At 42.5% G+C, this 15,313-nt stretch overlaps 1 protein-coding gene across 1 annotated transcript in view; it reads left to right on the top strand.

The window, feature by feature from the left end:
• The first annotated feature begins 1,991 nt into the window (after positions 1 to 1,991).
• TNKS (tankyrase) overlaps positions 1,992 to 15,313 on the top strand; it is a 67,646-nt gene continuing 54,324 nt past the window's right edge. Inside the window, exons 1-3 of the mRNA XM_033173974.1 lie at positions 1,992 to 2,555; positions 10,374 to 10,598; positions 12,350 to 12,445. Coding sequence (XP_033029865.1) covers positions 2,012 to 2,555; positions 10,374 to 10,598; positions 12,350 to 12,445 — 865 coding nt within the window. The 5' untranslated portion in view covers positions 1,992 to 2,011. The remainder of the gene's footprint in view (positions 2,556 to 10,373; positions 10,599 to 12,349; positions 12,446 to 15,313) is intronic.

Genomic DNA, 15,313 nt, shown 5'->3' with positions numbered 1-15,313 from the left:
TCACGGGGTCTTTGCCGCAGGACCACATTCATCCAGTGCTTTACCAGCTGCACTGGCTCCCGGTGGAGTACAGGGTCAGGTTTAAGGTGCTGGTTTTGACCTTTAAAGCCCTATGCGGCTTAGGACCCTCATACCTAAGGGACCGCCTCTCCTGGTATGTCCCAGGTAGGACCTTAAGGTCCTCAAATAATAATTTGTTGGAGGTCCCGAGCCACAAGGACGCTAGGTTGGCTTCAACTAGGGCCAGGGCCTTCTCAGTACTGGCCCCGACTTGGTGGAACAGTCTGGCACAAGAGACCAGGGCCCTGCGGGATTTGGCATCTTTCCGCAGGGCCTGCAAGATGGAGCTGTTCCACCTAGCCTTTCGGTTGGTTTCAGTTTAACCCTGATGTTTCGTTCTTTTGGGGTGATTGATGGGCTACTTAAAAATGAGGCTGAAGTTTAGATTTAGTTTTTAAATTGTATTTTAATGAACTTTTTAATGTTTTTGTTGTGGTTTTTATTGGTGTTAGCCGCCCTGAGCCCGGTTTGGCGGGGAAGGGCGGGGTATAAATAATTTTTTATTATTATTATTATTACTCATTTCAGAGAGCAGCACAAAACATGAGGTTTGCAGCAAAAACTGCAGAAAACTAGCACAAATCTTTGGCACCTGTTTGGAGTCAATTAGACAAGGTTGGATTTATTGGCATAAACTTGTGACCCCGATTTGCCATTGTCAGTTATTCGGTTTGGGGGGCGGCACGAAACACAGGGTTTGTGGCACAAAACTAGCACAAAACTGTGTCATCCAAAATTTCTGGGTCACATGCTAATGAAGCTTGGATAGTAAACATCCACAGGAACAAAGAGAACTCCAGCTTTAAAAGCAGAAGAATTCAAGCAGGCAGGAAAACTCTCAAGATTGCATGAGCCTAAATTGAGATTGGGATGCGGGTGGCGCTGTGGGTTAAACCAGAGCCTAGGGCTTGCTGATCAGAAGGCCAGCGGTTCGAATCCCCGTGACAGGGTGAGCTCCCGTTGCTCAGTCCCAGCTCCTGCCCACCTAGCAGTTTGAAAGCACGTCAAAGTGCAAGTAGATAAATAGGTATCGCTCTGGCGGGAAGGTAAATGGCGTTTCCGTGCGCTGCTCTGGTTCACCAGAAGCGGCTTAGTCATGCTGGCCACATGACCCGGAAGCTGTACGCCGGCTCCCTCGGCCAGTAAAGCGAGATGAGCGCCGCAACCCCAGAGTCGGACACGACTGGACCTAATGGTCAGGGGTCCCTTTACCTTTAAATTGAGATTGCAGTTATCTTGTTGTAAATTAATTAATTTTGGAATTGGACTAAATAGGTTTCTGGCATCCCCTCCAGGCCTCTGATTTTATAGCCCTTCCTATAGAAGTGACCGATAAAAAGAGGTCAAACCAGCTGGGCGAGCTTAATCTTGCAGATACTCCTTTATTGTGAGAACGAGACTTTGCATAACTAAAGAACTGGCTAAGTACAGGTGAAATGGATAGCGGGAGACCCTTCTGATGTCATCAAAGTGTGTAGGAAAGAGAACAAAGAACAGAGTCCTAAGTCCTATCTCGAAACAAAATAAAAAATTCCTTCCAGTAACACCTTAGAGGCCAACTAAGTTTGTTTGCAGACTTCTTCAGCACACGAAAGCTCATACTGTACCAAGAACAAACTTAGTTGGTCTCTAAGGTGCTACTAGAAGGAATTTTTTATTTTTTATTTTCTTTCGACTACGGCAGACCAACACGGCTACCTACCTGTAACTAAGTCCTATCTGTATGTTTCCTTGGAAGTAAGCTCCCCTGTTCAGCAGGGCTTACTCCCAAGTAAGCAGGCAAGAACTGGGTCACTTTTAGGCCCCTAAGCCCTTCCGTAGCAACCACAACGCGTGACGTCACGTCCCCCCAGCGTGGGCGCTGATTGGCTGCGAGGAGGCGGAAGCGAGGGCGGGCGCTCCGTCGCCGTTGCCGCAGTGACAGGACCGGGCCGCTCTTAAGAGCTGGGAAATGGCGGCGGCATCGTCGTCGCGTCGCTCCCAGCAGCAGCATCACCACCCCCCTCACCACCCGGCCGCGACTCCCGCGTCGCCGCCGCAGAGCCCCAGCCTTTCCCCCCTCGGAGCTTCCCCTCAGCAGAGGCCCAGCCTAGCCGGACCCGAGGGGGAGGCTCACGGGAGCAGCGGCCGGGAGGCGGCGGCGGCGGACAGGCCTTTCTCTCCGGAGAGCGCCTGCGAGGCCTCCGGGCCTCCTCCTCCTCCGGGCTCCGGCGCCAGCAGCGCCGCCAACAGCAGCAGCAGTAGCAGCAGCTCCGGCTCGTCGCCGTCGTCGTCGTCCTCGGCTGCTTCCAGCCCGGCCGCCGCCGAGAGCCCCGACCCGCCTGCCCCTCCTCTGCAGCCGCCCCCTGCGCCCGTGGGAAGCGGCACTTTCCGGGAGCTGCTCGAGGCCTGCCGCAATGGGGACGTGACCCGCGTCCGGCGCTTGGTGGATGCCACCAACGTCAACGCCAAGGATATGGCAGGGAGAAAATCCACCCCGTTGCACTTCGCGGCAGGTGAGGGGCCGCCGGGGGTGGGGCGAGGCGGGCCGGGCCGGGCCGGGAAGCTGCCTGGGGCGCGTTGCCCCGAGAGGGTCCTCTTGATGCTTGCGGGGAACGACCGCCTTGTAATGCTTAAGTGTGCTTAATCGGAGAAGGGAACGTCATTGCACCCCAATATTCCACTTCCCCAGAATCTGTACGAGGTTGAACATAGTTGCAGAAGAGGCAGAAATGCTCTTTACTTTCTCAAAGGGATGCTCCTTCCGCACAGATCAGAGGCGGAGAGGACAGAAAGCCCGTCTGTTTATAATTTGACACCCTGGCGGTTGGCTTCCTGCTGTTGGTTGGGTGGGAGGGTAGATGGGCCTCCGCCCTGCTTGTTGTGCTCCACTCTACTTGTAGTGGCTGGATCAACAGCTCCTCCAGCCCAGATTCCGAGGGCTGCGCAGCAATCAGGCACCTATCCTGTATGTGTGTGTGTCCCACACAAGGGGCAGCGAAGGAAGGGGCATGGAGGCGATAGTTGCCCTTTCCAGGAGCAGCCTCTGCCTACTTGGCCCTTTCTCTCTGGGCTAGCTAACTGGGAGAATTGGGCCCTCTGACACAGATTCCCACTTCCCTACTGGGGGGAAATGTGCAACTGAACCAAGGGGTAGGAGGTGGTGGTTGCTGCCTCCCTAGGGCAGCCACCCACCCCCCTGCCCTTTTTCACTCGCTTTGCCATTTTCTGTGGGTGGCAGTCTCTGGAGGATGGGGCCTAGTAGTATATAAGTAAGTAAGCAAGGGGAGGAGTTGCTGCTGCCTCCTCCTGCTCTGTTTGGGCAGTCCAGCAGGGAGGAATGAATCCTTTCAGGTAGTAAGTGCTGCCTCTTCCCAGACTTTTCCCCCCTCAAAGGAATAACAGGGAGAATTGGTGATTACTTAGCTGTCCAGAAGGAATGCCCACCTGTTCTCTCTCTCTCTTTCTGCTAATATTGGACTCACAGCAGGGGTAATGAAGGAAGACAAGGCCTTGAAAGATCTCTGACTGTAGGCCTGCTGTAACTAAGCTACCCTGGAGAGGTGAATGGTCATAAGCTTTTTAAGTTCTTCATTCGCCACCTCTTAAAGGACAAGGGTGTAGAGGCCCATAGACCCTTGGTGTCAATTTAAGGTGAAGCACCAGTTGCTTCTAAGGGCCACTTCACATATTGCAACACTACTATTAACATTTCATAACATTTGAACGGCTTGGACTTCCATCAACTCCGGCTGGTGACCCAGCTATGCCTCTCATCAGGGATAGCCTAGCTTGTGTTGTCTATACTCTGGTAATATTTAGGTTAGATTACTACAATGCATTCATTACACGTGGGGTTGCCTCTGAAGATGGTTCGGAAATTTCAGATGATGCAAAATCCCATAGCCAGGTTGCTCTACGGGGCAATACAATTTGAACATATTACACTGATCTTGGTCCGACTGCAATGGCTGCCAATTTCCAGGCCCAATTCAAAGTGCTGGTTTTGACCTATAAAGCCTTAGACAGCTGAGAACTGCAAACTACTTCTCTCCATATGAACCTGTCTGGACCCTGAGATCATCCTCTGAGGCCCTTCTTAATATGCCACTTCCATGAGAGGTCCAGAGGGTGGCAGCCTGAGAATGGGCCTTTTCTGTAGTGGCTCTCCCGTTTGTGAAATGCTTTCCTCAGGGAGATTAGCCTGGAACCTTCATTATCTATTTTTAGGTGCCATACAAAAACATTCCTCTTCAACCAGGCCTTTGGTTGACTAAAATCTTATACCCCTTTTAAATATGGTATATTTGTGGGAGAGGTGGGGGAGGGGGAGAAAGAGGATTATTGGTTTGTGGGGGGCTTTTTGTTCTTGTTTTTATCATGTCCTTTGTGTTTTTTTTATATTGTATTTTTATGTTGTGAACTGCCCTGAGATCTATGAATAAAGGGCAGTACAGTATACATATTTAATTAATAATGATGATAATATTTCATGTGTATACTGTAAAATGTTGATGAGGCAAGCATTTGTATCCTGTTGGTACAGGTTTTAGCACAGGAGTAGTGAATGTGGTATCCTTAAGATATTGCTGGACTCCAGTTCCCATCAGCCCCAGCCTGCTTTGCCATTGGTCAGGGATGATGGAGGTTGTAGTCCAAAAACATCTGGAGGGCCCCACATTGGCTACCACTGCATTCTGTGGTTGAGGTTTTTTATGATACCTTATAGTGGTATAAGTTTTTGTGAATTGGATTCTGCTGTTTTTCTCTGCAGATAACTGCTACCATGAGTTGCCCACTCTGTGTGAGCAGTTTAGTGTTGGCATGATAAACTTGTGTGGGATTGCTGCTCTTGTCTACAAATGTACAGTGTGATTTATTGAGTTTGAGGAATACGGAGGGAGAGTTTGCATGTGTTACTTTATGGGCCTATTCATGCACATACTATATAACATTATTTATTACATTTGTTAGTCTGTAGCAAAAAAGTCTCAAAGTGACTTAAGATAAAATAAGAAATAAAAAAATTAAAAGCCAAAAATCTGGTAAATGATGTGCAATACAAAATTCCTAAAACACTCATCCTAAAACACAATAGGAACAAGAAGTCCCACCCTGCCTCCACTAAATGATGAGCATCACATTTTAGAATGCACTGGGGAGAGCATTCTACAAATGAAAAGGCCACCACTGAAAAATAGATTTGTTCACATGAGCAGTTAACTGTGGAGGGGTGTTATTGGGTTGTTGTTTTTTATTATGATTATCTACTTTGTGATTTTATATTCTGATTTTATCCTGTGAATCTCCCTGAGACCTGCGGGTACAGGGCAATATAGAAATTCAATAAATAAATAGGCTAATTGTGAGAACTGTCTCAGAGAGCCAGCACCGCCTGCACCTCCTAATTGAGTGTATTCTTCTTGGCAAACTTCAGCTTTTGTTGCCATGTAATGTGTGAAGAGGCCCTAATAAGTACAGAACTAATGCTTCTCTTTTCTCAAAAGTATTGTGTATCTTAGTTAGAGCTGGGGACTTTAGGATTTTTCCTGAAAGTCACACTAAAAGAACAAGTCCACATCTGTACTTATAGAATCGTAGAGTTGGAAGGGACCCTGAGGGTCATTTAGTCCAACTCCTGCAATGCAGGAATCTCAGCTAGACCATACATGGCAGGTGTATGCAATTCAGTGGTATCCAGAGTAGATCCACTGAGATGAATGGACCTAAATTGGTCATCTACATTAATTTCAAAGGGTCTAGCCTGAATATGACTTAACACTAGATTGTTGTTGTTGTTTTAGTCGTGTCCGACTCTTCGTGACCCCATAGACCAGAGCATGCCAGGCACTCCTGTCTTCCACTGCCTCCCACAGTTTGATCAGACTCACATTGTTAGCTTCGAAAACACTGTCCAACCATCTCGTCCTCTGTCATCTCCTTCTCCTTGTGCCCTCAATCTTTCCCAACATCAGGGTCTTTTCCAGGTAGTCTTCTCTTCTCATGTGGTGGCCAAAGTATTGGAGCCTCAGCTTCAGGATCTGTCCTTCTAGTGAGCACTCAGGGCTGATTTCTTTCAGAATGAATAGGTTTGATCTTCTTGCAGTCCATGGGACTCTCAAGAGTCTCCTCCAGCACCCTAATTAAAAAGCATCAATTCTTCAGCGATCAGCCTTCTTTATGGTCCAGCTCTCACTTCCATACATCACTACTGGGAAAACCATAGCTTTAACTATACAGACCTTTGTTGGCAAGGTGATGTCTCTGCTTTTTAAGATGCTGTCTAGGTTTGTCATTGCTTTCCCCCCAAGAATCAGGTATCTTTTAATTTCGTGATTGCTGTCACCATCTGCAGTGATCATGGAACCCAAGAAAGTAAAATCTCTCACTGCCTCCATTTCTTCCCCTTCTATTTGCCAGGAGGTGATGGGACCAGTGGCCATGATCTTAGTTTTTTTGATGTTGAGCTGCAGATCATATTTTATGCTCTCCACTTTCACCCTCATTAATAGCTTCTTGAATTCCTCCTCACTTTCTACCATCAAGGTTGTGTCATCATTATATCTGAGCTTGTTGATATTTCTTCCGGTAATCTTAATTCTGGCTTGGGATTCATCCAGTCCAGCCTTTCACATGATCAATTTTGCATATAAGTTAAATAAGGAGGGAGACAATATACAGCCTTGTCATACTACTTTCCCAATTTTGAACCAATCAGTTATTCCATATCCAGTTCTAACTGTAGCTTCTTGTCCCACATAGAGATTTCTCAGGAGACAGATGAGGTGATCAGGCACTCCCATTTCTTTAAGAACTTGCCATAGTTTGTAACACTAGATACAATCCAGATTTATGTAGCTTTTAGATTCAAGAGGACATCAGACCACTATCTGGTGTTTACTTCATATAAAATGTTTACTTTAATTCCTATCCAGATAATAATGCATTATGGTTTTAAAGGATTTATGTCAACTGAAGAAAGTGTTCAAAAAGTTGGTTTAAAAGGGTTACATGAAAAATTTGATGCAGATCCCATTGGTATTAGATTTGCTGAGGTGACAAATAGGATGTGTCTGACCTTAAGGAACTCAGCTTGGGATTTCCAAGGTTGTTTGTCTATGCCAATTCGTGGAGCCTTTTTTAGTATCAAGGGCAACTGACCCACAGGAAAAAAAATCAGTTGGGGGCTGCACACAACTATTAGTCAGGTAATTAACTGTATTCTATTCTCTTATATTATAAATATCATAGGTTCATATATTCCATAATGGCTGGAATATAATGCTGGGGTTTTGCTTAGTTTCTCAGGTGGAGATCTAGTGATTAGCCTAAACAATATACTGTACCGGTAACTAGCACTCCGAGAGAGAGGGGCCAGTGAAGACACACACCTTCTCCTTCTATGAATTAATACTTCTGTTGGAGCAGGAAAGACAGGTGAGGGGGGAGTCTTGGAGCACTTTCCAGTAGCAGCACTCAATTGGTTGCTGTACTCTCTGGCCCTTTCTGGAAGGAAGTGGCTCCCTAGAAATGCTTAGAGGCTGGTTGAGATTAAACATGCGACTCCATCCACCTTATAGATTAGAAGTTTCCCATCCCTGGTGCAGGTCCCCCCTCTTCGAGGAGACATTTGTTCAAATCTCTCCTTAGCCATGAGGCTCACTGGCTGGCCCCCTCAGCGTATTCTACCTCATGGGGTGGTTGTGAGATAAAATGGGGGGAGGGAAGCATGAGCACTGCCCTGAGCAATTTGAAGAAGAGTTGGGGGGGGGTGTAGTGTCTCCTGCACTACACGGATGACTGTCTTCTGGTGGGCCAATTTTTCTTTTTCCTTTTCTCTGAACAAAACTTCTTGTAGCTCAGTCTAGCAGCTGAACAATGAGGAGTAAGCAAGTTTTTCTTTTCCAAAAATAGCTATTCCTTCATTCAAGTAGGTTTCTCCCAAACATAGTTGGCCCTAATCCCACACTAGTTATCAAATTTAAGAATTCCTGAAAGGCATCCTTGTCACCTTCTGTCTTGCAACTAACAGGCAATCTTGACAAGAATTGGAAGCAACTGTTTATTAGTTATATGTGATGTGTGTTTTTTCCAAATCAAATTCATATTTTTGCTTGCATTACAGTCATACCTCTAGATACGATCGCTGCGGGTTGCGTTCGTCACAGGATATGAACGCGCCGAACCTGGAAGTACTGGAATGGGTTACTTTTGGGTTCGGTGGTTCGCGTATGTGCAGAAGTGCCAAATTGTGTCGCGCACACGCGCAGACGTGGCGCTTCAGGATACTCGCTGCTCGTGTTGCGAACGGGGCTCCGGAACGGATCCCGTTCTCAACCAGAGGTACCACTGTACTTATTTTTTTTGTATGTAGGTACAATTTTACTCACTATTTGTAGTTATTATTTAAAATTATTTTGTTTAGACCTTTGTCTAGGACAGCAGTTTTCAAACATGTCATGGACCCTTTGAAAATGAGTGGAGGCCTTGGTGGATTACTTAAAACATTTTTCTTCAGTGCACCATCAAAATCAGTGCAGTATTATGAAAACCTTGATAGTTGGGTACCAAAGGAATAAAACTGGAAATTTGTTTGTCTCGTTTATATGCAGGTGCAAAAACCAGACAATCCTAATCAGTAACTTTTGGGCAGTTTGAGATACATGGCTTGATTGACCAATAACTAAGAAAGCTGAACATGTCTGATACACTAAAATTACAGGTTGACTCAAAATGCAGCATTGGGCACCCAGACTATGAACCCTAGGCCTTGTTATCCTATGCAATAAATTCAGTATTGGCCCTAGCAAACTTGATCACTGTTATGTAAAATAAATAAATAAATCAAGTGCAGCACCAAGTACAAATATTCCTACCAATTCTGCATTCTTTCCACAGTCTACATAAATGGCATCGTAAGCCCCCAAGAGCTTCTGGACTAGGACAATTTGCAAATAAAAATCTTAATCAAATCCATTACTAGATAATTTAATCCTGTGCTCTTGGCAGTTAATAGCTAGCTTGGTATATGTTCTGGGCTTTCAACCCTGAAGGCAGAGAAATGTGGAGCTCATAACTACAGAGTAGGCACATTTCATTTTGGGGTGTTGTAGAAATAGAGACAAGTAAAAGTGCCATTTTTAAAGCCGTTAGCGCTGTCTCATTTGGGTTAACAATACCCATCCTTAGTCAGTTGTGTTCAGAAATGATGAAGTCAGATTACAAGTGCACACAATAGCAACTGGAGCTACTGCTGAATGAAAAACCTTCAAGAGATGAGACTGGAAATAAAGGGATTTCTTTAACCTTTTTTTTAAGTGGTGAACTGTGAGAAGAGAACACTAGTACTCCACATATCTCATAGGTTTTTTTGGGTTAAATATTCTAGTGTAAGAACTAATGATTTAAAAAAAATATGGTTTTGTACTCAGGCTGAGATTATGCAGTAAGTGATGCTGCTTGCTCATAATCTCAGATACAAAGAATCCTTAGCCTCAGAAACAACACTGGGCATACTCAAAGTAAAAAAGAAGGTACTAGTCTTATCATGAAGTTCGGTTGTGTATGGGAGGCTGACGCAATTTACCAGCACTGTGGTCAATAGGTCACCTGGATCCCATTGGAGAATACCAAAAGAACTGCGCCATCTGCAGAAGAATTTTGCTATAGAAACAGAGAAGCAAATATACCAGTATTAAGCATTTCACAGGACTCTTAAGCAGGGAACTTGTGTTTGCTGCCAAAAAGATCATTCTAGATGCCCCATTTTCTTGAGCATTGTTAGCCCTTATGGCATGGTATTTCAGGCTGTTCAGTTCTGTGTCTGTCCTCACCTGCACTAAAATAATTACCGTACTCATATGACCCAAAGGTGTGCCTTAGAACAGTACTTTTTCAGTGCTCTCTTATACCATTGATAACATTTTTGTTATTTAGACTGATAGGAAGGAGAACTTGCTAAAATGGCAGTTTCATCAGGGATTTCATTGGGGCTGTTTCAATAGAGGAAAGGGTTGAATCCCCGTCCACATGTTGTGTGATCCTAGTCCAGATTGGGACTCCCTGTGGTTACTTCTTGAAAACCACCACCAAATACACAGATGCCAATGCAAAAATGTATTTACTGTTGTGATTTGGTCCTCTGTTGGTACAAACAGGTAGGAAGGAGCTACCCTAAACTACATGAAATTAGCAAGAAAATAGTATGCCATATTCATGAATGCAATCTAAGTCTTAGTTTGCACAATGTACTAGGTGGACTATATATATATTTGTTCTAAATGTTTGTATATTTCAACATTTTAATGGTTTTCTCAAATTACATATTTTTGCAGGTTTTGGAAGAAAGGATGTAGTAGAACACTTATTACAGACAGGAGCCAATGTCCATGCTCGTGACGATGGTGGATTGATACCTCTTCATAATGCCTGTTCTTTCGGTCATGCTGAGGTAGTCAGCCTGTTGCTGTGTCAGGGTGCAGATCCAAATGCCAGAGACAACTGGAACTATACTCCTCTGCATGAAGCTGCTATCAAAGGCAAGATAGATGTGTGTATTGGTAAGTGCATCTTTCCAAAAATATGTTTTTTTCCAGTGGTTTTCTATAGTATTATTTCTTATGGGCCCATAGTTACTACCGTATTTACTCACGTCTAATGCGCCATTGAATCTAATGCACACCTCAGTTTTCAGAACCTTGAAACCAAAAAAAAGTATTTGCTGGCAAATGTAAATGTGTCATCAAATCTAATGCGCACATCAATTTTTGCAACTTAATTTGGCCCAAAAAGGTGAGCATTAGAATCGAGTAAATATGGTACTGTATCTTGTAACAATAATACTGATACCAAAGCAAAAATATTCAGGTGCTACAAAATGTCTGAAAAGGCCTCTTCACATCAGTTCCTCTATATTTTCCACCAATCTATTATGAAATATACAGAGAACTTAACTGATACAATCTTTGTTTTGGCTGGCCATTAACTTCCTTGGTTCTTTGTTTTTTGATGAAGGATTCTGATTATATCTCCATTATCAGCTCACAGGTATTATCCCCAGACCAAATTGCCCATCATGCATAAACCTCTTGTGTTTATCTTTCTTGCTGCAGTCAGATTGTTAGTGGCCTCCTGTTGGAAGTCCAAATCATCTCCTTCCTGAGAGGAGTGGCTAGCAAAAGATCAGAATATCTGACACATAAATGGAGTCCTTAAGTGTTCATTAAAAACATATCTTTTTTATTCAACATGGTATAAGTTTTTTCCTATGTTAACTCTGTCGAACAGCCCACTAAACCCCCTGCAAATAAACGTGGAGAGGCTTTATTGAGGGCTGAATTGACTCTCTCTCACTCACCCCTTTTAAAATATGCGATAGTTGAATGTGGTATTGAATTTTCAATTGTTTTCAGGTTTTCCTTCCCATTGTATTTTTCATTTTATTTTTTCTATTTCTGCATGCATTTGTATTCAGGTCTCTTTTCACTTTTAATGACACCTATCACTTTTAAGGTATTTTTGTATTGGTTTATATCAACAAATTTCTATTCTTTTAAAAAATAATAATGAAGGATTTTGGTCAGACAAATTATATTATTACTTCACCCTAGAGAATAAGGGAGAAAAAAGGAAAAGCGAGCATGATTCTTAATTATCTGGAATCCCTTTCGAAAGAAAAAGAAATTTACATGGCTGCCTGCTAGTGTAAAATACTGCAGAATACTTCAGATTATTGCTTTAGTTTCATGCTTTCATCTGTATAGGAGTGTAATAGCTAATATATAAAAAACTGAGCTGAACAAAAGTCAGCACTAGCCTATTAGTGTATGTACTGTATAGCCTGTGCAGATTTACAGTCTAATAATTGTCTGGTAAGGCTTTGTAGCTTGCTAGCCTTCTGGGATAAAAGATGACTAGGGATGCAATTCTGTGAACTCTTTTCTGGTAGCTAGGCCTGTTGAACTCAATGAGACTTGCATCTGAGTAGACATGTATAAGATGGCACTGCAAATCTATGTAAGACAACTATACTTGATGTTCAGGAACCGCGTGGCTAACTACATGGGCCAAATGGGACTGCTTTTTTCTTTGAGCAGCAACTGCCCCCTCCTCTCCCTGGATAAGATACTTTTGAAACATGTTTCGAAGTCATTTGAAATGCGAAAATGGAGGGGCAGATGCTCTCTTGATTGTGGCCGTTTGTTTGTTTGTTTGTGTGTGTGTAATATATTATATGGTTACTGGGACTATTTATGGCCAATGTATTCATTCTGCAAGTCAGTTTTCAGAGCTTTCCTCCTTCTTTGCACAGTTCTACTGCAGCATGGAGCTGATCCAAATATTCGAAACACAGATGGGAAGTCGGCCTTGGATCTTGCAGATCCCTCTGCAAAAGCTGTACTTACAGGTGAGAAGTATTTGGGTTCTTATTACCTTACCATGTGTAATCAGTCTCTTAAACTACTCCCTAGTTTTTCTACTATAAAAACAGCACAAATGTACACAGTTTACAGATTTCATTGTAGTACTTAATGAGGACCAAATGTTATAAATATTATTTATTACATAAAATTTCATAAAGTTGCTTGTTGTGCTTCCTTATGGCACTCTACAACTAACCTGCAGTTAATGTATTTTGGTTGAACTGTAGTGATACTGATACATTTTTCTATGTATGTACATCATTTACAATAAACCATTTCAATCCTTTACAACTTATATACAGAAAGGAGTTGAGGATCATTTGTAGAATTAAAGTTTACATGACCAAATATGCTGATTGAAATTAAATTTAAAGGGGCTCAGGAGTTGTAGCAAGGGATGAAAAGCTAAAATCTATATTTCTATTTTGGTGATCGATCATGCTGTCTTTCTTGAGAGAGTCTCACATTTTGAGGCTTTAAAGGACAGAGTACTGAGTGAAATGTTAGGAACATAGTTTATTTTCTCATCTCTGTTTCTTTATTCACTTGCAAGCAAAAAGGAAGTCATTTGAGACTCACAGGGGATAGAAATGAGGGATGGTTTTTTATTTACGTGAGGATGACACAGTAGCTTGCTAGATTTATTATGGAAAGAAGAGTTATCAGAATGATTTTTTTTTTAAAAAAATAATTATTTAAAATACTTATATCCCACTTTACAGCTCTGAAAGACTTTCATAAGCTTACAAAAGTTTCTCAAACTAAAGTCATGCTCAAATTGAGTACAGGGACAGAAATTACAAGGAGTCCATATTGAACTCAGATTATTTAAGGCAGCATTTCTTGCCCTTGCCCTTTAGGGTGTTACACCAGCTCCCACCAAAATCCCCTGCAGCAAGGGTGTGGAGCTGAGCACCTGGGACCCATGCAGTTAGAGCAGGTGAAATACTCCTAGAGATGATAAAATAAATGACACTAAATAAATTAGTCAGTTTTGGTCATTCCTTGGAGAAAATTTTCCAGTTCTCTACTGCTAGAACTGATAACCTTGGTTAGTGCTTTAAGTAAGACAGCCATGTCTTCGTTATTTGCCAGCAGCTTGTGGCTTCTGAAAAATTTCCTCTGCACTTTGGATCTGACAATTTAACTCTGTAGCCTGTAGTTTTTTAAGACAGTGCTTAACCAGAGTGTTCTTTTTGGCACCACATCTTCATTATATTGATATGGCACAAATACACCAGGCCAACAATTTGGGTTGCAACTAGAAACATATCAGTTACAGTACTTTTGTTAGCATTTATTGTTTGTTAAAAGAAAGGTGCTATTGTTGATTCCTGGAGTAACAATGTTGATTGGTTAGGAATATGGCTGAATTGCTCCATATGTATATTGCAAATTGTTTACATCCCTTTGCTCCACAAGGTACCTAGAAATGCATTATGAAAAATAGAGGGTAAAAGATCACAGATAGGAAGATGAAGGACCACCTTTCATTGCTTTCTAACACCCCAATGTTTCTTCCTGCCTTCTAAGTTCCTGAGTAGGCAATGAGGATTGACTTTTGTTTCTCACAAGCCAACGTTCCAACACAGTTTAGGCTACTGTGTCAATTTCACAGGCAAAGTTCTATAAATGCATAGGCAGATCCTATGTCTTCAACTGCTGCTAGTGAGTTCTCCAGTCTGATGCTGCTCATCTGCCAGGAAGGTAGAGAGATTGCTGATTTTAGGCTCTGCTAGTGCTGTAGCATGTAAGAGAAGTCATCTGCCTATGTCAGTTGTTAGGGAAATTCCAGAAGTTAAAACAATTTCCTGTTTATTTAAATAGACTGCAATAATGAATTCTGTATATTTGGTTGAAATCAAATTATTTAAAGTACAATTGATATGATTTGATCAAAGGGGATTATGAACAACCTCCTATAGCATCTCAATTCACATCCTTGCTTTGACCTTTTAGCTAAGCTATGGTAGAGTCGTACTGTACTAAATTCGGTAGATAGTGGCAGCTAACAATTCATTGAGCTATTATTTTTATCCTTACAATAAGGTGAGGCATTTAGATGTCCAGCTAAATTGGTCTTCCAAGTGACCCATACAATGTGCTGGGGTACAGAGAGAGCTAAGAACTCACTCATAAAGACCGTTGGGTACATCACACATCCAGGTGAAAGAATATATGGAACTCAAGCCACTGAGGCCTCTGATACTACGTTTGGAAGACTCAAGATTCATATAAACCCTAAAGAGTTACATAGAAGTTAAGTCAATGCTCCACCTTGCCTTGTACAGTCAAGTCTCTACTTGGGGACCTCAGACAGATCTTTCCCAGTCATTTATTCTGAGAGTAATACCTGGAGATGTACTCCAAATTTCACTGAAGCAGCGTGCCACTAACCGACACTGCCTTATTCCTAGCTTTTGTGATGCTGGTGTGAGAGAGAATCTGCTGTGAAAGGTATAGACCTGCACTATTTTCAGATTTAAGTGTTTTTTGTGCTGTTAATTATATCACCCTTCAGTTTAACTTCCCTCTCAGTCTTTTATCTGTTTTTAATGAAGGAGTTTATGTTTTGGCAAAGAAATGAAAATCCTGATAATGTGAATTTTTAATACTACATCTGTTCACAGGAGAAAGAAAACGTGCATTCATCAGCTTATAACAAAGGAAAAAGAAAAGCAAATGTTCCTAAGCAAGCACATTTCTAGGTACTTAAAAAGATTAAGGGCACTGGTCTATAGGCACACATTAGCATATGCTAAATTATTTGTATAGACGTAAATTGCAATTTAAATGCCACAGAAGGCAAGCCAATTAATTTCCTATCCAAATCACGCCATATAAATAATTTA

The sequence above is a fragment of the Lacerta agilis genome, chromosome 16 (genome assembly GCF_009819535.1).
Source record: "Lacerta agilis isolate rLacAgi1 chromosome 16, rLacAgi1.pri, whole genome shotgun sequence".
Taxonomy (NCBI): Eukaryota; Metazoa; Chordata; class Lepidosauria; order Squamata; family Lacertidae; genus Lacerta; species Lacerta agilis.
This window is presented reverse-complemented; position numbering and strand designations above follow the sequence as displayed.